The sequence below is a fragment of the Mustela erminea genome, chromosome 4 (assembly GCF_009829155.1).
Source record: "Mustela erminea isolate mMusErm1 chromosome 4, mMusErm1.Pri, whole genome shotgun sequence".
In the NCBI taxonomy this organism is placed as follows: Eukaryota; Metazoa; Chordata; class Mammalia; order Carnivora; family Mustelidae; genus Mustela; species Mustela erminea.
Genome location: NC_045617.1, coordinates 87,882,979 through 87,906,666, shown reverse-complemented (window position 1 = coordinate 87,906,666; position 23,688 = coordinate 87,882,979). Strand labels below are relative to the sequence as shown.

Genomic DNA, 23,688 nt, shown 5'->3' with positions numbered 1-23,688 from the left:
CTCATATCTTATCTGGTCTATTTGTTCTCTCCAAGGGAACCTTTCCTTTCCCTTAGCTTCTCCCCCAATCTGTCTGTATCTATATCCATCTTCTTGAAAATGAAAGAAATACTGCTGTTCTCTTCAAAGTCACCCCCCTGGACTCTGGATCCTAGCCCCTTCTACTCCCTCCCTTATCTCTTCTCCACTAGATCATTTCCATTAATATCTTTAAAAATGAAAACAAAACACAAGAAAGTTAATCCACCTATTCTTGATTCTACCTTTTCTTGCTATTAGCTCCATTTTTCTGCTTCATCTCCAGCAAAAAATTTCTCAAAAGTGTTGGCCGTATACAATTTGCTCCTTGTATCCTAGTCACTCTTAAACTTTTTCTCTACCATTCTCTTCTCCACTTTAGTAAAATTTATCAAGATCATCAATGGCATTCACCTTGCTAAATTCAGTATTTTCTCACAGCACTATACTTTATACCTTTCATTTTCAACTCAGCCAGCCCCAGCCCTCTTCTCTTAGAGACACTACTTCTACTTTGGCTTCAGCAACACCACAATATACTACCTGACTGTTTTATAGTTTCTTTTTAAAGTTCTTTCTCTCTAATCATAATCTGTCCTGGAGTCCCTCAAGCCTCAGTCTAAGGCTCTTTCTCTTTATTTACACTCTCCTCATGTGGACTCAATCAGTTCCTAACTCTAACATCTTTATGCCATCAACTCACTTTTTGTCTCTAACAAAGATCTGTTCTCTGAGCTCCAGGTTCCATCATAGCTACTGACTTCATTTTTCCATTTGAATGACTTATTGACATCTCAACTCAGTATATTCAAAACAGAACACTTGATTTTCTTTCTCAAAGTCCAGTCTTGTCCAACTCGGTGACACAACCATCATTCAGTTATGAAAGCCAAAAAATTCTTCAGAGTCACTTTCCTCACTACTTCCCACTGATAGCAATATACCAGCAAATCTTGTCTGCTAAACCTGCAAAACACATTTCAGATCAATTTGTCTCCTTATGGCTCCACTCCTTTATCCCTAGACCAGGGGTTTCCACCTTGCCTGTAACCTTGGCTTAAAAAAAATCCTTATTTCTGGGCTTACTCAAAGGTATCCTGATTTAGTTGGTCGGGGGTAAAGCCTAGACACTAAGGTTTTTAAAAGCTCCCCGAGTGGTTATTTAATGTGCTTGCAAGGTTGAGAACCAGTACCCTAGACCAAATCAGCATCATCTCTCCACAGCTGCTACAACTTCCTCCTCTAGCTTCCATTCTTACCACTTGCCTTCTATAAGCTCCCTATAATGCAGTCTCCATGAGGCAAGTTAAAACGAGCTATAAAAGTGTAAATCGGATCACATTACCCCCTTGCCAGAACCTTTTAACAGTTTCCCTTTATACAAAAATCTATAATCCAAACTCCTTGTGGCCTACAGAGTTCAATGATCTCCAATCTCACCTCAAGCCACTCTTCTCCCTGCTAGTTATGTGTTAGCCTCACTGGTCTTCTTAGTTCCTAGAACACAGCAAGCTTCCTCTCATTTTAGAAGCTTCGCACTTGGCATCCTTCTGCCTGAAATACTTTACTCCTCACTCTTCACAAGGTGTTTCTCTTGTCCTTTGTGTTTCAGCTTCAGAGGAGCCTCCTATGACCATCTTACCTAACAGAGAAGATCTCTCACTCTACAATTCTTTTTTACCACTACACCCTATTTATTTCCTTTGCGAAATGTATAATCTATAATTATCTTGTTATCTCTCCCACAAACATGGAAACTTCAAGAGGGCAACTATTACATTTTATTTTCCCTTGTACTTCTATTATCCAGTAATTCCTGGTGTTATAATATAATTTCCATCTCTCCCTTTCATCTAAACTTGATGAAAAAATCCAAAGGCCTTTCACAAGTGTTCCTCAGGGGTAAGAGGCAAGTCAAATAAACAAGTTCCTAAAGGAGATTCCACAAAGTAAGAATTCTGGTGAATCTCAGAATTATGCACATGACTGTATGGACATTGTCAATAAAAGAAGGGAATGTTATATAAGTACCAAAGGTTTCAGGACCAAAATAATTGCTGGGGGTAGGTCTAACTAGAGGAGGTTTTGCACACCCTGCACCTTTTACAGTGCATATCAGAGAATGGCACTCAAGGGCACCCGGGTGGCTCAGTTGGTTAAGCATCTGCCTTCAGTTCAGATCCGATCCCAGGCTCTCTGCTCAGCTGGGAATCTGCTTCTCCCTCTGCTGCACCCCCTGCTTCTCTTCTTTCTCTCAAATGAATAAATAAAATATTTAAAAAATATTAAAAAAATTAAATTAAATAAATAATAAAAAGAATATATACTCAAAACATTTACGGCACATATAAGGAGCTATTTATTTTTTCTTCCCCAGATTAGGCTAATTTCCACGAGTTTAATATATGGCAGAAGATGAAGAAAACACTCAGTCCTACTTCACAGGATCAAAATGCAGTAAGAAAATGAGAAAGTGTTTTGTAAATTATATTGGATATAAACACATGTGGCACATTACATTATTGTTAGAAGAGGCAACCTGAGGAATACTTTGTTTTGAAATAAGATTTAAACATTCAAAGTAAAAATTAAAATTAGTTTCCCCCCTTTCTGAACATCGAGTCAACAGGATGTGAAAGTAGGTAGAATGGGAGATACAGGCAAAAATCTAGCTTGTTAGTTGCAAAAAAGAAGAAATAAAAGCCTGCTTCTCCCTCTCCTCCCAGCTCATGCTCTCTTTCGCTATCTCTGTCTCTCTCTCTCTCAAATAAACAAAAATCTTAAAAAAAAAAAAAAACCCAAAACACGAAACAGGAATGAATGAATGAATGAACGATGATTAACACTAAATGAATAACCCTTTAGTATCTTTTCAAGTAGCCCAAACCCCCTCCTGTTACAAACCCTCAGGAGCCCAGCACCACACCTCCTGACTTCCCTACAAAAGTCACTCACGCTCCACGATGTCACTAATGTAATAACTGAAGATGTGGGCCAGTTTGTCCATGTCATTTTCCGACTTGCAGGTCAGGCTGAACCTATCCATTAATGCTGTAAACCCTAGGCGACAAAACAAAAATTACGTTAGCTGCAAATCCTGAACTTTTAGGCTCTATTCCCTGCTCGTATCAGGCCAGTGTAAAGAAGCAGATCTCCTCCAGTTAAGTAATTGCATGACCTTTTAACAAGTGTTCATATTCGGGACCTGGCTGGTAGCTGCCGCCTCTGAGAATCCAGGGAGCCACACCCCCTTCGTTTCCAGGAGCTGCAGATCAAGATTCACCCACAAGCACCCCCTTTCATCTCTAGCCTGTTACCCCGTTTCTGCCATGCCCTCTTTAAGCTCTCTGGACAAAGAGAAATGGGATTTCTCCCCCACGTGAGGGACGGAGAGACCAATGACGAGGGGGATGGATTAAAACTTTATGGACAACTCAGATGGTGAGCTCCTCGAGGTCAGGCACCTTCAGATCACTCATCTTCAGATCCATGCCACAAACTCTACAGTATTTGTTAAGTGAGCGACTCTCGAAGTAGCTGCTGGATCTCTAATTCCTAGAGCGGTGGCGGGCACACACTTAGGGACCCAGAAAGGAATTAATTGAGCGGACGAAAGAACTGGCTGAGGCGGTATGCGTATTGGGAGAAAACTTGGGTTCAAAGCCTGCCGAGTGGTCCCGCAAAAGTCCTTTCCCGTTTCTGAGTTTCCTTTCATGTCTGAAGTGAACTCTAGGGCTACGCGAGACCATTCCTGGAGTCCTCCAGCTCTGAAACTGACCCTCCAGATTTCTCCAGGAGGCGGCGGCGAGCAGTTAAGCCGCGCCTTTGCTTGCCTCAGCGCCAGGCCCGTAACCGCCGACGCCTCTCGGAGCCGGGCCCCAACTGCCGCCCCTCGGGGAGGGCGGGAGAGCGACGCGCCGCCCCTCACCCGTCACGTGGACGCCAAGGAGGACGCCCTGGGCCGTGGCGAGCTCGGGTTCCGATCCCCGGGGCTTCCTGAACACCAGAAGGTCGGGAAGCAGCGCCGCCAACCGGGCCTCTACCGGCCAGAGAGGCCGCAGCGCAGCCACCCGCTCGCCGGTCGCCATGACGGCGGCGGGGCTGGCCGCCAAGCTACCGGAAACGGGGTTTCTCCGGGTAGCAGCCAATCCGCAACGACGGCCTTGGCGGGTCCCTTGAACCAACCAATCAGTGCGGGCCTTCTTGGGGGCGGTGCCAATCCGGCGCGGCCGGACCTCCGGCCCCTCCACCCCGGTGCCCTGCTTGAGACCTCTACGAGGTAGATAAGCAGCGGACTTGGAGAGGGGCAGTGCGTTCCAGACATGTTTGAGATGACGCTTAAGAATCTTGAACCGTGAGCATGCTTCTGCAGTAAGACAGATTATCGCAGTGTCAATAGAGGGGTCTTCTGTCATCAGAGTGGAATGCTGGCTCACCTTTGAATTTCTAAGGGCAGTGTTCCATTAGCATCTGACTAAAGCAACCTCAGTATGGTCTTTAAATTTCACACTCTTAGGTTAAGGCTATTTAATAGTCACTGCCTTAACTGTCAGAGAATTTCTTCTGTTTCTCTTATCTGCCAGGACAGGTCTATAGGGTGTCTCCTGAGAGTGCTCCTGGGGTTACTTTGCTCTAGATCCAGCTCCTGGTTCCGTGTGTGGTAAAGGCCTATCTGAGGTTGCCCGTCAGTCGCTCAGATTCTTGGGAGAATTCACATTAGTAACAGGATGAGTATGTTGTGGATTTTTAACAATCAGGAAAGCATCCGTGTTTTTTCTGCAGAAATTAAAAAAAAAATCTAAAAATTACAGCTTCACTATCTTTAGTTCTACAAGACCCAATCAGTGCTGTTTCGGTGATAACTGATGTGAAAATGTTGGGGTTTGGGAGCAAACAGCTAAGAAAGAATTCTTGAAGCATCTTCCGTGCAAAAGCTTTTATTAAAGCACAGGGACAGGACCCTAGGGAGTGAGCAGTGGCTGATTATATCCTTGCAAGTTGGGAGGGCGTTAGGGATAGTGTAAAGAATTTAGGAACAAAGTTTCCAGGATCTTGAGGGGCCATTTATTACCCTCTACTAAAATCTTAGTCATGAAACCCTTCAGATGTTTTATCAGTGGGCCATATGCTTGGAGGATGATCGCCAACATATATTTTGGGGAGTAGACATAAAGAAAGCTTCCAGACGATTTTTTTTTTTTAAATGTTAAAGGAAGTCCTGGAGGACAGGCTAATGTCAAGCTAAGGTTGCCTTTTGCTCTTAGCAAGGTATTAACATGTAGGCAGCTGAGTTCCTAGAGGAAGGTCACTCTGCCTTTTCAAGTACTGGTCAATGGACTGTAAGTTGTAAGGAAATTTAATTTTTTTTTCTGTATTTCTTTTACCTTTGTTCTCTCCATCAATAACTGAAAGGCTTATTTTGCTTGTGGAATTACTTCATCAAATTTTGGTTAACACTTACAGTAATAAGACGAAATATACAATCAGTGCACAGGTGCAGAGAATACTTCCTTAATAGGAGGGAGGGCCAAAAGGGAAGAAAAGAGTAAGGAAAGACACACAAGTAAGAGGCCTGGACACTGCAAATTTGACACTGTCTATGGAGCTCCCACGTCTGTCTACAAAGATCACAATTTCGACATTATAAACACAACCTAGAACCTAAGAAATGTGAAAATTCAAAAATCCCTTTTTAGTCTTTTTACAAATTTATTTTAAAAAATAACAATTGCAATGACATCAATGATCGATCATCTGTATTCCCCCTACTGCTAGGAGAAAAACCTATATTGTTGAGTCCCAAAGGAAAATCAAGACATTATTATCAGGCACCCAACAGCCAGAAAAAGCTCTGTTGGTCCAGTGGTATAGACAGCGACATATGTTCAATGTACCAGTGCAATTAAAATATATACATTTACAATTATCTTGCCAAAAAGAGCACTCAAGAAGTGAAGTAATTATGCATTAAACCAATTATTCACTCATCCGTTCACTCTCTGCGTCTATGAAGTCATCACTACAGTCACAAGGACAAATAAAAGAACTAGTAACAAAAAAAAACCAAACCTCAAACCCCCCGCCTTTGTGGGTTATTATGATGTGTTAAAAGGGTCAGGAGCTATCTGAAATGCAGTGACAAAATGACAACTGAAGCATTTCTTTCAACAAAACACAACTCAAACTTGCAGGAAAAAAAAATTCTGCAACAATATGAGGTTGATATTACTATGTACAATCTTACAGACACAAATAAATAGCATTTTAGAACTGCTGTTGGCTTAGATCTGAGGACTTTCTTTCTGATCTCTGTATCTTACTTTCTGATCTCTGTATCTTAAAGACTCCTAAACAAACCAAGGGTAGAAACTCCTCATTGTTTTTCATGACCTATCATCTGAAAATCTTGGGGCTTACTGAATAAAAATCAACATCTGAAACTTAAGTCAAGAGCCAGAGGTTTCTGGTGAGCCTATCAAAGGATTTAGTCTTTCCTGTCATCTGAAAGCCAGAATAGAGGACTATAGATACCAGGGACTAGAGAGAGATTTTACTTCCTGCTTTCTTTGCATAGCTCTGTTCCTCTTTTTCCATTATTCCAATTATTTCCCTTCGTGATGTTTTCTTCAGAGGGCTTATTTTCCCTCTTAATACAAGAAGAGTAATAAAATTAAAGAGTCAATTCTTACTCTTGGGATTTAAATCAAAATCAAATGATCTGTAAAAGAATTAGGTTTTCCTTGTTTCTAGAGAAGGCAACTCTTTTCTCAAGTATCATCATAGTTTTCCCCAGGTTCAACATCTAGAAATAAAATCAGAAGTAGGATAGAAAATTTCTGAGGCACAGTCCTTCTGGGAACTGTAGCCCAATTCTTGACCCTGCCAGCATCCCCACTACCAGTCGCCAGCTTATCCCCAGAATGTGGATGCAATGTAAAAACCTTTCTGCTACACAAGGCCTGTGTAGAAAAGGGGAAACATGGAAACTGGCACCAAAGAATCAGCTGCCAGAGGAAGAAAGAGAAAGTTCACTCTCTGGGGCCAACACAAAAACAAAGTGCTGCAGGAGTGAAGCCAACATTCACCTTAAACTCAACAAGGTAAGCTGGAATATATCCAGGAAGAGTGTGACTGAACAATGCTTTCCAGATAGAAACTGTCAAAGAGCAGTTCTCAGACCTCTCCCTTTCCATGCTTGTTAAAAAGTTATAGTATATATAAATGTAAATTACTCTTTTCACCTTAGTGATCCATCCCTGGCATCCATCCACTGGAGAATCATGCTATGTGGCAACACATGGGTATATATACTACTTTCTCTTCTGTTGGACTACAATACGTGTGAACACTTTTCTTCCTCTAATGCTGTCACAAAGCCTATGACTGAACATCTCTAGGGGCACCTGGGTGACTCAGTCATTTGAGCACCCAACTCGATCTCAGTTCAGGTCTTGATCTCAGGGATGGGAGTTCAAGCCCTGCACTGGACTCCATGCTGGGTGTGGAGCCTACTTTAAAAAAAAAAAAAAATTGTTTGGCTCTCTATTTAGGAGTTACTACAAATGTCCTCAGCACTTCAGCACAGAAGTTGTATGGTTTTGTTCTCTACTTAGGAAAGGCAGTTTCAAGGTCCAATACCCTCTAAATTGTCTTATAAGTAGTAGAAGCAAAAACTATGGTCCAGATGATCTATCAGCAGACAGACAAAAGACCACAACTTGCCAAAGCTTTAAAAAAAAAAAAAAAAAGATTCAGGAATTTATACTTTCAGTGCTTGAGACTTGCTATTCTATCCCCAGAGTTAGCTTTTCTTGGTTGGAGTCCAAAAATACCAACTTATCATCTGGTAGACAGAGATTCCTATTATTACCACAGATAATGAATATATCTCAGACAATTTATTGTTTCCATGTCATGAGATGGAACTTCCTTGCCTGGAAGCCACCTCTGAATACAAAGTGTCCAGTGAGTCAGCATGAGATCCCACATCAGAGGGATGGATGCTGCTTAGATTCCATGGGAAGGAGTGGGCATCGGCTTCCCTGATTTCAGTCTTGGTTGAGAAGGTTGTTCTCCCTTGCTAAGATGGCTGGCTGGCTTCAGAAGCCAAAGTAAGTGCTGTGTGTGCACTTATGTGCACAGGTCCCTTGCATCATCCTAATCCACGAAATGTCAATGTCATCAACAGTCTGAAATAGGTCCTGTCTGAAAGGGCGAGACAAAGGCTTGCGACTTCAATTTGCCAGACATTGCTGCAATTATAATACTGAGCCACTTATTAAAAACTAAGTGGTTTGTCCTGTAGAAAAGGGCAGCACGGAATCGTCAGTGTCCCATTGGAAGAGGTGATCAATTTCCAGGAACAGTGGGAAACAATGGCAAGGAACATGACCTTGATCTGCTCCATCACAGGGCCTGGGGTTAGGACACTCGGATGATCTGTGTCATTGCTTCTTCATCTGCTTGGTTTGGATCCTAGAGACAAAGAGTAATAGTGATTAAAATCCTTTGCGAAAGTAATACGGAACTCAAGGCTCTCACTTTTCATCACCAAGGGGAATACAAAGAATTTTGCTAAGTAAGTCAAAGGCCACGAATGCATCTAAGTTTACCGACGTGGATTAAAATGCAGCTTCATAAGGAAAGAAGAGATTAACAAACCTCTGTGTAAAACAACTGTTAAGTCTGGCCTGGCATTCCACTTCCAAACACTCCAGAGTTGACACCGTATCTCTTTCCTATGAGAACCTGTGTTGTGTTTTACCTTTCAAGTTTACGGGTCTTTTAAGTGGCCAATAGAAACTATGTCATGTTGTATTTTTGTGCCATGATTTTCTGATCATCATATTTAAATACTAAGCACTTAGCAGGGCTGGAAAGGACATTGACATTTGTGTTAATGCACTCATTTAGTAGATAAGCCTGAAGCCTGGATGGATAAAGTGATTTGCCTGGACTACAGTAAGAAAGTTAAGAACTAATGCCCAAATCTCCTGGCTCTCATTTCACTATTTCTTAACTATTTCCCTTTTCTTTTCACTAAATTTTGACTGCCCCCTCTCACTTAAAACCTGCAGTGTTAAGACAGGGATCAGTCCTTGGAAGCTTTTTGTAACACCACAATAACCGCCTCAGTTCCTCCACACCAAAGCTCTGAAGCATCAACTGATGTGATCTAAGAAAAAGCTAAAAGATTTCTGGAGGTGGCAGGACAGCAGCGGGGTCCTGGAACAATGAATAAGAATAATAACCAGCATTAACTTAGCCCTCACCATGCACCAGATAATGTGCTAAGCTGGTGCCCAATATGGCTTACTGTATGAAATCCCCACAACGGTCCTATGAAGTATCAACAGCAGCCTACTTTATAGGTGAAAGAACTTGGGCCAAAGGAACCTGAGTAACTTGACCAAGATCCTACTGCTAGCACACAGAATCAGGAGTTCCTGGCATAATGCCCACAGATGGCACTCTGTAGCCACACACTGCATGAACAATGAGAAAGGAGGGGCTCCCAGACTACAGGAAGGAATTAACAGCACTGAAAGAGGAGTCTATGCTCCTGTGTGGAAATACTGAGGATTCCCAGTTGGATACTGAAAGAGATGAGGAGGCCAAGCTGCTTAGATGTCATACAGAAACAGTGTGGGATCAGATGCAGTAAAAAATAAAAACCAGCATGCATCCTTGAGCAGGGGACAAACATGGTTAAAAAAGCACTACCTTCTAAAGACCGATTTGGCGGTAGTATAGGTGGGATGCAATGTCACACAGAATAAAGTAGAAGGAAATGGGAGGAACCATGAACTCAACACACATTTACCGAGTGCTTGTTCTGGACTGGGTATTATGCTAAGTCCAATCAATACAATGGAGAACAAAACAATCCTCTACTCTCTACACAGCTTACAGTCTAGTGAAGGAGACGTTGACTGAACAATGACACAAATAAAACAAGTCAATTATTATGATGCTCAAAAGAAGAGGAAGATGTGAAAAAAATAATGAGATTGAAGAGACCTACTTGGGCTCCAGCCTCAGACTTAAACCAAGACCTAAAAGATAAAAGACAGTCATGCTTTATAAATTAGCTATCTGCAAGACAAAGGTCCTATGGCAGGAGACAGATCAATGAACAGTACAGCAAGAGCATAAAGACCATGAACAGGAGGAAATGAAGCCAGATGTAGGCAGGAGCTCGATTGCACACGTGCCTTTTTGGCCATAATAAGCACTCTGGATTTTAGTCTAAGGGCAAGTGGGAAATGGCAGGAGTGGAAGGGTTTAAGCAGGACAGTGATGTGAGATGACCCACATTTTAAGAAGACCACACAAAGATGTGAAGGAAGAATGGACTAGAGAAGCACAAGAATGGAAGAAAGGACACCAGTAGGCAGCTATTACATGAACTGAAGCAAATCAAGGATTTCTTCAGGCTGATGCCAGCTGGAAGGGAAAAAAATGCTGTTGACTAATTGGGATTATTATTTTAAAGGTAAAAGAAAGAGGACTTTTTCAAGAACTGGACAATTTAAGCTTCAGCAACTGGGTGGATGGACAGGTCATTTACTGAATGACTGGTTTAGGGATAAAAAATAGAACAGAAATCAAGAGTTCTCTTTTGGATATACTGACTCAGAAATGCTGATAAATACAATCAATGGAATCAGAGGTAAGAACCAGTGAAGTACAGCAGTTACAGTAAGTTCTGGAATTGCACCAGGTTTGAATTTCAGGTACACCATTTTATTAAGTATTTTACCTTGGGCAAACTACTTAACCTCTCTAAACCTCAGATTCAACTGTAAAATGGAAGTAAGAATTCTTACCTCATGGGGCTTGAAGCTGCTCTAAAGTTCTTACAAAAATGCTTCATGTAATGGCTGGCACGTAGCAGTTAAGTGTTAACCTGCTGATGATTGTGCTATTACACTAGGAGACAATAAACTTTTTCTTTTAAAATCAAGAAAAATGAGAATTATAAGAAGGAATTACTAGGAATAACTGGCAAAGATAAGAAGGAAGAAAGGGCACTTGCCTGAACACCTTTAGTACTTTAAGGCAAAAAGGAATCTGAGAGAGACAACAATGCAGTCAACTTAAAGAATGTAGTTAGTCTCTGGTGTGAAAGTAAAAAGAGGACTCTTGAATGCTCTTCCCAAGAAAATACAAGGCAAAAAGAGAAGAATGAAATGTATCCTCTGCTTACCTGCATATGGGGACTATCCTTTTCCTTTGGAGAGAAAAACCGTCCACCTTCACCCCGCTTCCGAGCCATGGCGTGACGGTGCCGAGACTCGTGCAGGTATTTCTAAAACCAGAGAAATAAAGGTACTAGTCGGAAGCAGCACAGTTATCTCATGCACAGATTCTATTTTCTGAAGTTCAGGAGAGGTATCATCAGAGCTGCCAGTGGCAATTATGAATTACATTATTACAGAGAGAGCTTTGGAAGAAACACTGGTAGCAGCTGACCATATATTAACTCTCATAAAGACATGAAAGCTAAACGAATAATAAAAAAGATTTCCCAAAGGTGTAGCAACAATCTCTATCTACCCTTTCCCATACACATCCTCTCCTTCACCTCATTAACAGGCCAAATTTTAATTAAGCAGATGACTGCTCAGTAAAAAACACACAAAAATCAAACCCTGCATTTCCCTGCCTTGTTTGCAGGCTTAAGTGTGGCCATGTAATTAAGTTACGGCTAATGAGATGTATGGAGCGTCTTCAAAGTTTCCTTGAGAAAGAGTGCCTTTCTTGTTCCCTTTCTACCTAGGCTGGAGCCCATGCACTCATCCTGGTCTATGACTGGCACACTAAAGCTATCAGAACAGTGAGACTGGAGAAAGCATCATGAGGACTGTGGAAATGGGCTACCAGCCCAGGACAATTTCTCTCTGGATTTCTCTTGTGTAAGGGTAAAAATAAACTCTTTTAAGCCCCTGTTACTGTTTTGTTATGGTAGCTGCAGCCACAAAGAGCAATGACAAATGCAAACTTGTATAAAGCTAATAGCTACTTACTTTCAGTTGTTCGGCAGGTGCTCAAGGAAACAAACCATATAAAAGGTAATTTCAAAAGTAGAACCCTGCCCTTTCTCTTCCTTCTTTCAATGTTATACACACCCTTCTTTCCTTTGGGATTTTTCCTTCTGCCTCTAGTTTAGCCCGGGCTTGCCTCCTCTTTAATATACGGTGGTACTGTTTGGCGTTCACATAGAGAGGCTCTTCTTCGAGCATCTCTGCCCCAGGGAGAGGGATTCTTTGGATAGCAGGTACTGAGCCAGCACCGGGCACCATCTACACGAAAAGAAAACCACAGCTTATTAAATAGTGGCACGCAGTATGGACACAGAGAACTGCTTCTCAGTCCTGTTACATTATTTTTTCTAAATGCTATAAAGAGTAGCTTTTATAGAGCACATAGTTAAATACAGATTTCTGGAGAACATTTACACTCACAGTCTGCATTTTAAATCAAAATTCCAGAGGACTGTCATAGCGAACCCAGGAGTTACAATGTCCACCTATGACTCCATTTCTAGAAAAATCTGCTGCCATCTAATGGTCAGGAACAGTAATCATAGACAAATAGTACAAAGGTAGGTTGACCAAAATATCTACAGTTACATAATTAGCTACTTAACTTACTAAATAATTTAAACCTAATTTTTCTAAGCACACTAAACTAAAAACACTCTACTAAGTATATGATGAAACCAGTAACAGGTTTCCATTCCCAACTTTCCTTCCCAACTAAAACAACTTTGAATTGGATGTGTTGTTTCTTCTTGTAGCTTCCTCCACCTGTGTGTGCAGGCTTCTACTACTTGTTCTTAATTTACCCATTTTAAGTATTGTGTCCTGCCATCCATTTTGGACAGGAGGCCTTAGCCTCCACTTACCCCACTACTCACCTCTCCCTCCCTATCTTCTCAATGTATTCATAGCATACATGTTTTGGTTTCTTTACTGACTACAATCTGAATTTGAGCTTACTTTTTATTTCACTGGCTGTGGGCAATATATTGCCGACTTCCCAAAGATTAGTAGCCTGTGCCTTCATTATTTGAATTCTGAATAAGATTACTCAAAAGCAGACATTTCTACTGTTTATTCTCTGCTCTATCTCTATCTAGCACCTAGAATAGTCCCCAACACATAACAGGGGCTCAGAATGAATTATAATGCATTGTAACGTTTCTTATAGAAGTAGATCTCTGTAAATGCCTTAAGGATCAATTCAACCCGAAGGGGACAACATTATCAACAAGCTTTATTAAAGACATCAAATTACATGTCCAAAAAAATGGACGAAGAGATATATGGAAAGATAAATGACAGAAACGGTGAGGTAAAGAATCCATTTTCTTACCATGACCATCCCTCCTGAATTGACCACATTGCCTGCCACTGGTAGTGTCACAGTGACAGTCCCTTGCCCACTGCTGGTTGTGTTGGTGTTGGCTCCTGTCTGAACGATCTGTGCTCCTGCCAAGCTGGCTGCTGGGATGGTGATCATGCCTGAAACAGGGACTGTAACTTTAAGAAAATAAAACATAAAACAAACAAAAAACAGGTACACAGAAAGAAGGGAACACAGTTAGTCCCTCTTCTATCTGGCACACGCTTATTTACCTGGAAAAACAGTACAAAGGGAGAAGCACTCTCCTACTCTCTGTGTGGCTTGCTACATGTAAGCCAAGTGATCACTACCTTTGATATTCTAGTCACTGCCTGGATTCCAGTTCTGATAAAATTATCCTTCTAGTGGATACCTCCCTAGGTATTCCAGTTCAATAGCTGGTGAGAAAGTTTGGGACCTCGTCTTCTAGAGGTCTGTCTGACTTCAGCTATACCACTTTTTTTGTACATATGAATAATCTGTTTAGGATGGAGATTTTACAAATTTATAATTTGTTTATCCTAAACTGACAATGACTCAACCTGCTAAACCAAGCACTACATGCCCCAAACTATCACCAGTACCACTTATGGATTTGTTCACCATTTTCTGTTTGAGCCCTGGGCTCAATGTTGTTCAGGCTTTCTCCTGAGTCACAAGAGAGCAGACCTACCGCACTCACTGGAGCTTGTATACTGCTAAATTTTAATCACAAGTCAAAGGGGTTTTGTTTTTTATTTGTTTTTTTAATTTTTATTATTTTTTATTTTTTATTTTATTTTATTTTATTTTTGGAGACAGCATGCATGGGGGTGAGTGGGGGCAGGCAGAGGGAGAGGGAAAGAGAGAATCCTAAGCAGTCTCCATGCCTAGCATGGAGCCCAGCTTGGGGCTTGATCTCACAACCCTGAGATCATGAGCTGAGCTGAAATCAAGGAGGCTTAACTGACTTGATTTGATCCACCCAGGTACCCCTTTGACCCCAAGTCAAACTTCTGCTCACAGACTCAGATGTCTTTTCCAGATTTAATTATTTGACAGAGGCTTCCAAAAGCTCAAGTTCAATTTGAGCCATCTCCTCTTCTCTGAAGTCCATTCTCCTCCCAAGTCAAACAGATTTCATCGCTCCTATGTTTATGTACTACCTTTTCCTAGAACATATCTCTATAAAGCCTCGGCACTGCATTTATTTGGTCACATATGTGTCTCCCTTAATAGATTAGAGGTTCTCTAAGAAGAAAATTCTTTCTTGGGGCGCCTAGGTGGCTCAGTGGGTTAAAGCCTCTGCCTTCGGCTCGGGTCATGATCCCAGGGTCCTGGGATCGAGTCCCGCCTGCATCAGGCTCTCTGCTCACCAGGGAGCCTGCTTCCCTTCCTCTCTCTCTCTCTGCCTGCCTCTCTGCCTACTTGTGATCTCTGTCTATCAAATAAATAAATAAAAAAAAAAAAACAAAAAAAAAAACAAAAAAAAAAGAAAATTCTTTCTTAGTGAAGTGCTGCATACATAATACATAGTGGGCACATAATAAGTCTTTTGGGAAAAAACTAATAATAAAGTAGACCAGAAAAAAGAAAAGAAAAAAAAAAAAAAAAAAAACAAAAAACCCTGTAAGTAGCAACAACACTAAATGCCAACTTAACTTCTGATCTGTTTCTTCCATTACCAATAACGAAAGTGTATTTCCAATCTTCTATTTAGAAACATTTTTCCCCCCAAAGAGGTTCAAGCTTCTATAATTCCTAGGGACAGTCTTTTAACAACCACTGTAGGATCGCCTACAAATGTGACCAACACTTGTATGAATGACAAGAAAACAACAATCAATGGAGATTTAGAAAAAATTTTGTTATTCAAACCTATGTTGTGTGTGGGGCCTCTAGGTGGCTCAGTAGGTTAAAGCCTCTGTCTTCGGCTCAGGTCATGATCCCAGGGTCCTGCTCAGCAGGGAGCCTGCCTCCCTCGCCCCCCACCTCTGCTTGCCTCTCTGCCTACTTGTGATCTCTCTGTCAAATAAATAAAATCTTAAAGAAAAAAAAAAAGTATGTGGTGTGGAGGTCACCACAAAATTTGTGGAGCAGTTATTTACTCGAAGAATAAAAAAGATGCCCCCCAAAGACCTACAGAAATGCACAGACACACTTACCTTGCTGTAGAATGGTGCCATCTGCATTCACTGGCTGATAGACAATGGTTTGCCCTTCGGCAGTCTGTGCCACTTGCTGTCCCTGGACAGCAATCTGCTGCTGTGTCTGAAGGACAGAAATCATAACAATTTATAATAGATTCCAAAGCTACCAAAAAGGACCACTCTTTTTAAGAAAAGAAAATAACATTTTCTATGGTTTTCTTCCCCACTTCTACACCTGTGAAATATTTGGCTCAGCTGTCTGACCCTTCCCAATCAGTTATGCTCTTGGGTTAAGAGAGATCATGGGAATTACCTGGGTCTGGCCAGCAGTGACTGCTGTCTGGGGCTGCTGAATGATGATCTGCTGGGTCTGGCCCTGCTGGCCCTGCACCTGCACAGCCTGCCCACCCTGGATCTGAATCTGTCCAGGTGGGACTAACTGTATCTGTGCAAGAGAACACAGAGAAAGGTTAGTACCCTGCTGGCACTGGTTTCTTTCGGTCCTGGAGTATTAGGTACCCAAGTTCCTCTAGAAAGCAAGAAAGGTTCTGAAGAGGAAAAAAAGAATCTTGTTCTGTTCTTTATTATAAATTAGATATAAGTTGTTTTCCATTCATGAAACAATGGGGGAACTTTGGCTGCTGTCTAGATATAAGATGATTTTAAGGAATCAAAGTCAGTTTTAAAAAAGATGATATATAACCATGCCTGCACGGTTATATATGTTTTTAAAGCATATTCATCAAAAACATTGTGAAGTATTTTTCATAGATAAAAGAATATTATATATATTCAAAATAATTCTTGAGAGAGTAAGGGAACACAGATGCAACTAGAAGACTGATTATGTTTTGATAAATGTTGAAGCTGGGTGGTAGGGATTCATCATACCATTCTCTTTGTTTTTGTCTATTTAATGCTCCCTATAATAAAATCTTGAAAAAAAATGTTATTCTATAAATATGTATATACAAAAGCTTTAAACATACAGAAAAATTGAGACTATCATATTAGAAACCCATGCAGTCCCCACTCAGATTTCACAAATTAACTGCCATATTTGCTTCATTTAACATTCCCTTCCCATCTAAAAATTATTCACTGTATTAAAATGTGATCATCCTCACAGAGCATTTTACACGTCTACCCATAAAAACCTATCTATAGGTTTTAGTTTATAAGTTTCCCATAAATAATACATTCTATCTTTTTGCAAGTTTGATCTGAGTGTTATTTCAACAGACTAGAGTTTTTTCCCCCTTTATTCTGTTACTGTAATGTATTACATTGATCAATTTTACTATGTGGAAGCATCTTTGAACTCTAGGAATATATCCCATTTGATCATGTTGTGTAATTTTTAATATGCTCTGGATCTGGGTTTGCCAGTATTTTAAGGAGGGGGGGGAACTCTTGCATCGATGAGCTGAAGACAGACACTTAACTGATTAATCCACCCAGGTGTCCCATTGACTGATTTTTTTTTTTTTTAAAGTAGGCCCCACAACCATCATGGAGCCCAGTGTAGCTTCAACTCAAACCCTGAGATCAAGACCTGAGCTGAGATCAAGAGTTGGATGCTTAACAGACTGAGTTGCCCAAGTGCCCAGGTTTATTTTCTATTAGCACTCCAAATATATCAGTCACTGCTTTCTGGCCTCCAAAATTTCTGATGAGAAATCTGCTAACAATCTTACTCAGGATCCCCTATAAATCACTTTTCTCTTGGTGCTTTCAAGATTCTCTATTTGTGGCTTCCAAAAGTTTAATGGTTATGTGTCTTGCTGTGGGTCTCTGAGTTCACCTTCATGTCTTTCAACAGAGTTGGGAAATTTTCAGCCATTTCTTCAAATATTCTCTCTGAACTTTTCTCTTCTGAGACTCTCACAATGCATCTGTTGGCACACTCGATAGCAGACTCACAGTTCACTTCTTTCCAATGTTTCCTTCTTCTGTTCCTAAGATCCAACCACTTCCGTTGCCTTACCTTCATCAATTCTTTCTTCTATCTGTTCAAATTTGCTCTGAATCTTTCTAGTCAATTTTTCATTTTCATTATTGTACTTATCAGTGCCACAATTTCTTTTCAGGTTTTCTATCTCTTTATAGGTTTTTCCATTTTGTTCATACATTGCTTTCCTGACTTTTCCAACATCTTCTTGTAGTTCTTTGGGCACCTTTAGGGCAGCTATTTTTAAAATGTTTGTCTTATAGTAGATCTGTTATTTATTTATTTATTTGTTTGTTTATTTATTTATTTATTTTTTAAGATTTTATTTATTTATTTGACAGAGAGAAATCATAAGTAGATGGAGAGGCAGGCAGAGAGAGAGAGAGGGAAGCAGGCTCTCTGCCGAGCAGAGAGCCCGATGCGGGACTCGATCCCAGGACTCTGAGATCATGACCTGAGCCGAAGGCAGCGGCTTAACCCACTGAGCCACCCAGGCGCCCCGTAGATCTGTTTTTTAAAAGGACAGTTTCTAGATTAGTTTCTTCCTCTGAATGGGCCACACTTTCCTGTGTCTTTGTAGGCCTTATGATTTTTGTTGGAAACTGCACATTAAGTCAAATAATGTAGTAGCTGTGGAAATCAAATTCTTTCCCTTCCCTGGGATTTGCTGTTATTGTTTTGATTGCTATAGGCAGTCTCTGTGCCAAAAAATCAGCCTAAGGCATAAACCCAGGGCCTTTTCTGAGCCTATATAGTCCTTCCGAGTATGTGTAGTCCTTTTCTAATTTTTCCAAATATTCAACTTCTTTTGAGTGTCCTAGAGTCTAAAGTTAAGCTCTCAAAAAGGGGAAAAAGAGAAAATGAAGGGGGCAGGAAAGAGTGCTGGCTTTTAAAAAATTCCCTAGCAGCACCTGGGTGGCTCAGTGGGTTAAGCCTCTGCCTTTGGCTCAGGTCATGATCTCAGGGTCCTGGGATCGAGCCCTGCATCAGGCTCTCTGCTCAGCAGGGAGCCTGCTTCCCCTTCTCTCTCTGCCTGCCTCTCTGCCTACTTATGATCTCAACCTCTCTGTCAAATAAATAAATAAAATTTAAAAAAATAAAAATAAAAAATTCCCTAGCAGTCACTTCAGCTAGAGGGAGAGGGACTTATACAACAGAGGTGTAAGGTGGGATGACTTAGGCTGCCTCCTCCTTCGTCTGCACCTCTGATCAGAAGTAGCAATGAGTGATCCCTGATTTTAGAGGATGGCATCTATTTTGTTCACCTTGGCTCCTATAAGCTGCCCAGAGGTTTAAGACCTGTGTACAGCTACCTGCTAGGCTGCTGGTAGCTGCTACTGTGCTAAGAACTCAAACTTACTGAAATTATCTTCACTGTAAGTCTATGTCTTCCCCTATAAGTAAAAAGCTTTCAGTAGACTCAAGAGTTCCAAAATGGTTTGTATCAGATAGACACTGCCAGTGCGATTATTGTGTAGGGTTGGGGGAAAGATTCCTGGAATGTCCTGCTCCACCACCTTCCCAGAATCCTCTGTCTAGGTCTTCTTAACGACTTTTTCCAAATACTTAGGTCATAGTTGGCACTGAGAAAGTAGTGGCAAATACATAAAGAAGTAAACAAATTTATTTAGTTATCTGAATCTATTTCCTGAGTTTCAAACAGCCAGGGATACCTGCTATTAGTCATTTGGATTTCCTTTTCCATCTATTCATATTCTCTGTTCATTGTTATTTTGTATCAGTACATAAACATTCTTTATGGATTTTGGACACAAACCAAATTATGTGTGTTGAAAGTATCCCCTGCTTATCTGTACCATGTCTTTTATTTATATTTTGATGTATATACATTTTTATTTTGAAGTAGTCACTAAATTTTGTTATTTCTTTAAAAAATCCTTCTCTACTCCACAACATAAAGAAAATTCTCCTGTAAATAAAATCTCAAAGTTTCCAAGTATGTTTGTTTATATTTATACTGTAAATCTACCAAGTGTATAGTATGAGATACCGTGTTTTCTTTTTCTAGGTCATTCTTATACTACTTCTTCACTGGTATTTTATACTATTTTTAATTATACATTAACTTCCAATATTCCTGCCTTTATTTCTTCACTCTCTACTTTGGTTCCACTACCCTTATTAAAAGCCAGGGATCTTAATTTAAAATTAAACACACATTTAGCATGTATCTGAACATCTGTACCTTTTCTAAGGGGATTCAAGTTTCAATGGAATTCTAAAATAGAGCATGCAATTCAAAAAAAAAGATTAAGGAGTACTGTTCTAAAAGATATGGTTATTCAAAAACACTAATGAGAAGCAATCTCTAATAAAAAGGGATTGAAACCTTAAGCATTTTAAGGGAGGCTAAGGAATCATACCTAGAGCTTTATACATGTTAACAGAAAAGAATTTCTCCAGGGTGGTTTGATTACTTAGAGTCCTACTAGGAGGGAAGGGAATGAAATAAATAACCCTTTCAAAGTCTCTTAAAGGCCAAAATATTCCCCATAAAATCATAGAATTCAGAGCTGGAATGAATCCTACACATCACCTGATATAAAATGCATTTCTGGAAGAGAACACTGACAATCAAATGACTTGGCCAGGATTAGAAATCCTGTTTAATGGCAGACCTGCGAATGAAGTCAGGTCACTGCATTCACAGTACACAGTTCCTAGCATTATACCATTTCCACTCAACAGTGGAGAGGAAGGTGTGGCAAGGGGGGGGGGTTGGAGAGGAGGCAATGGGAAGGACAGAAATGAAATAGCAGTACAACACTGCGGCAAACACACACAAAAAATATATTTAAAGCCTCATACATTTATGCATAGAGCAATGTGGAAGCTATTTTTAATCCTAACTACAACTCTATCTTGGCAAAAATATGCCAACGGCCTTAAAAATGATCTTACCCTTTGCTCAAGCAATCCCTCCACTCCAAAGAAATTACTCTAAGAATTCAACTGGAAAATAAAGCAATCACACTCAAATACATTTATAGTGATCTTACCTATAGAAACAAAAAAACAAAAATACAGCAAAACAAACAAAAAATCCCAGAATACACTTTGCAAGGAAAGTATACATACAATTACAAGGGTTTATATAAAAATTAATTTAGATTTATAAAGTAGTGTGATCATGGCTGGGTTTTTCAACTTCTATTAAATTCCCCCAGAATACCTAAATCATTGGAATCATTTTACCTGTTAAAACAAAATACAGATACACTACAAAGTTAATAGTTCTCCCTTGCCCCTGCCTCTATGCACATAAACTTATATACCCATGAGTGTTTAGCTATTCATTACAGAAATCACATAGTATATGTAATTCTCTGCAAATTATTTTTCACTAAAAATACTTCAATATCTATTACCCCTCATCCTTTTTAAGTTTTTTTATTTTTATTTATTTATTTTTTAAAGATTTTGTTTATTTACTTGACAGACAGAGATCACAAGTAGGCAGAGGGGGCAGGCAGAGAGAGGGGGGGAGCAGGCTCCCTGCTGAGCAGAGAGCCCAACTTGGGGCTCCATCCCAGGACCCTGGGATCATGACCTGAGCCAAAGGCAGAGGCTTTAACCCACTGAGCCATCCAGGCGCCCCCCTCATCCTTTTTAATAAGGACAAAATGCTCCATATATGAACATATAGCGTATGATGTATTCAGCAATTTCTTTATCCTTATTGATGGAATGGACATATGGGTTACAATTTTTTTTTTTCCTAGTACAATGCTGCAATGTTTTTGCACATTTTTCCCTGTACGTGGGTGCTTTTCTTCTTACACAACAGATTCTCAGAAGTGGGGCAGAAAGAGCAAAGGTTTGTATTTATATATTTAATAGTGAGATACCTTCAGAATTTGAAATTATAAACAATAATGTTTCCTTTTCTCTACATCTATTATAGCATTGGACATAAACTCTTTTTAATTTTTACCAACTCAATAAAAAAATCCCTCTAGTTTTTACAAATCTGATGCTACCAAGCTGCAGGTCTTATTTTACCTTTGTTTTCTGTTTCTCAATCAGTCTTTCCAGTGGATTTACCTAAGCACTTTACTGGTCTGTTTACAGAATCTGCCTTTATTTACCCTTTCTACGTTTTTGTTAATTTTCTACTTCATTAATTTTAACTTGCTTTTTCGCTCATTTTGTTCTTTCTTCCTTTCTCTAACTTTGAAAGGGAAATACCATTCATTTTTCAGTTCTTTTACAATAAAAGTATTGGGATGCCTGCATGGCTCAGTCAGTTAGGTGTCTGCCTTCGGTTCAGGTCATAATCCCAGGTTCCAGGGACTGAGCCACATGTCAGGCTCCCTTCTCAGCAGGGAGTCTGCTTCTCCCACTCCCTCAGCCTGCTGATCCCCTTGCTTGTGCTCTGTTGGCAAATAAATAAAATCTTAGAAAAAAAGAAGTATTTAAGGGTTACACATTTTGCTCTAAGTACAGCTTTAGGTGTGTGTGATGGGTTTGGACTGAAGCATTTTTTTTTCATCACTTGCTAGATAATCCAAATTATAAATTACTTGGAAAAAAATGAAATCTGAAAATGAAAATTTTGGACTTGTAGCTATTTTTTTAATACACTCAAGTGTACCAAAAAACTCCCAACTTTCAAGCTCCTATGAGTAAACAGACTACTTCAGAAGCCAGGGCATTATACGTGCTCTGTAACATCTTAAATCCCAATATAAAAACACCGAGCTAACTGACTGCATTCTGAAAGCCAAAAAAGCCATGTTAAAAATGAAATAGACTATCCAAAAGAATAGCTACAAGTCCAAAATTTTCATTTTCAGACTTCCTTTCATTTTTTTCCAAGTAATTTATAATTTGGATTATCTAGCAAGTGATGAAAAAATAACCTTCCTGACCAAGAACAGTTAATTTCCAAGGCACACTATAAATTCTTTCAGTTGCCAGAAGTTCCAAAGAAGATCAAACCAATGAATTACTTCGAATAAACTGGACTCTCATCTTTTTGTATTCTTTATATACTGATTCAAGATCATACCTAACATTTTAGTCCTTACCAGAGACATTCCAATTTCTTTAATTCTTTTGTCACTTGTGGTACAAAAGCAGAAAATTAACTAATTTTATGAATGTAGGGTGGCAAATGATTAAATGCCAAATCAACAGTCAAACAGTTTCTAACAAGCTCTTCTTTAAAACCTCTACTCTGTTACTCTGATATTCTGTCTGAACATTTTTTTGCATCGCTCACCTGCTGCAAACCCTGAGTCCCAGACACAGGTACTTGCATGATGGTTTGACCTTGTCCACCAGGGACAGCTTGGACCATGATGGGCTGGCCAGTTGATGTGATTAATTGGCCTCCACTGACCTGTACCATTAATGGCTGCCCCTGAACCTAGAAGGAAATAAGATAAGAACAATGAAATAACCTAAGACACAAAATGATTTTTACCAAAGATAATCACTGGAACTATTCTGCTGCCTTGATAGAGGGGGAAAAGGTAGAAGAGACACTAAGAAAGTAAGTCTCAAGTCCCTGTCTTTTAAGTTATCTTCTTTAAAAATGCTCTATCTTTGACTAAACGCCAAATTGAACACTTTAAGGTCAGATATAATGAAGTATATCCAGGGTCTTGAGGAAGTCTCAACAGACATAAGGCATTTGTCATCAAATACAGGCTAAATCCATGAGAAGCACTTAATCAAAACATCCAGACTATGTGCCTTTTGAGACTATCATTCAGGTATAGTTTCTAGTAAAGGCTGGAGAGGAGGCAATGAGAGGGAAGGCTGATGGTGGTGATGGTGTGTGAGTGCAAATTCTACATAACCTGAAAGGAATAAATCAAACCACCTAGTAATGACTCCAGAAGGATGGGTAGCAAGCAGCTCTGGAAGCTTATGCAGAAGACCCTTTCTCCCTATAGTCTCTCAAGCATAAATGAAATATACAACTTTTATTCTCTGTATCACTCTGGGAATTCTAGTCCTATGGTTGTTTCAAGAGCCCACTAGGGAAGGCCTAGAAATATTTTCTGATCAGTTCTCAAGCTCTTTGGTGAATTCCTCACACTGGACCCTCCAATATCTGCATAGTTGTTTTAGTTTTAAAAGAAACAGTGATAAATATGGGAATTAATACACTCAAGTGTACCAAAAAACTCCCAACTTTCAAGCTCCTAT

At 40.0% G+C, this 23,688-nt stretch overlaps 3 protein-coding genes across 18 annotated transcripts in view; 1 reads left to right on the top strand and 2 right to left on the bottom strand.

Moving 5' to 3' along the window:
* The window catches only part of LOC116588590 (adenylate cyclase type 10-like), a 41,997-nt gene extending 37,850 nt beyond the window's left edge, over positions 1 to 4,147 (bottom strand). For 7 of the 10 annotated variants that reach the window (XR_004285011.1, XM_032339863.1, XM_032339864.1 and 4 more), the window contains exons 1-2: positions 3,947 to 4,147; positions 2,974 to 3,078 (exon numbers count right to left, since the gene is read on the bottom strand). Coding sequence is in view for 7 of the 10 variants with exons in the window: in XM_032339863.1 (XP_032195754.1) it covers positions 2,974 to 3,078; positions 3,947 to 4,106 (265 nt within the window). In the remaining 3 variants the exon portion in view is untranslated. The other 3 variants (XM_032339866.1, XM_032339868.1, XM_032339867.1) reach the window with 3 other exon arrangements.
* The window catches only part of TREML1 (triggering receptor expressed on myeloid cells like 1), a 78,985-nt gene that overhangs the window by 51,418 nt on the left and 3,879 nt on the right, over positions 1 to 23,688 (top strand). The gene's annotated exons all lie outside the window — the stretch shown is intronic.
* NFYA (nuclear transcription factor Y subunit alpha) overlaps positions 5,221 to 23,688 on the bottom strand; it is a 29,481-nt gene continuing 11,013 nt past the window's right edge. For 5 of the 7 annotated variants that reach the window (XM_032339877.1, XM_032339872.1, XM_032339871.1 and 2 more), the window contains 7 exons: positions 22,754 to 22,900; positions 15,871 to 16,002; positions 15,573 to 15,678; positions 13,399 to 13,565; positions 12,150 to 12,323; positions 11,228 to 11,329; positions 5,221 to 8,493 (listed from right to left, as the gene is read on the bottom strand). In XM_032339877.1, the coding sequence (XP_032195768.1) occupies positions 8,440 to 8,493; positions 11,228 to 11,329; positions 12,150 to 12,323; positions 13,399 to 13,565; positions 15,573 to 15,678; positions 15,871 to 16,002; positions 22,754 to 22,882 (864 nt within the window). In that variant the 5' untranslated portion in view covers positions 22,883 to 22,900 and the 3' untranslated portion in view covers positions 5,221 to 8,439. The remainder of the gene's footprint in view (positions 8,494 to 11,227; positions 11,330 to 12,149; positions 12,324 to 13,398; positions 13,566 to 15,572; positions 15,679 to 15,870; positions 16,003 to 22,753; positions 22,901 to 23,688) is intronic. The other 2 variants (XM_032339874.1, XM_032339876.1) reach the window with 1 other exon arrangement.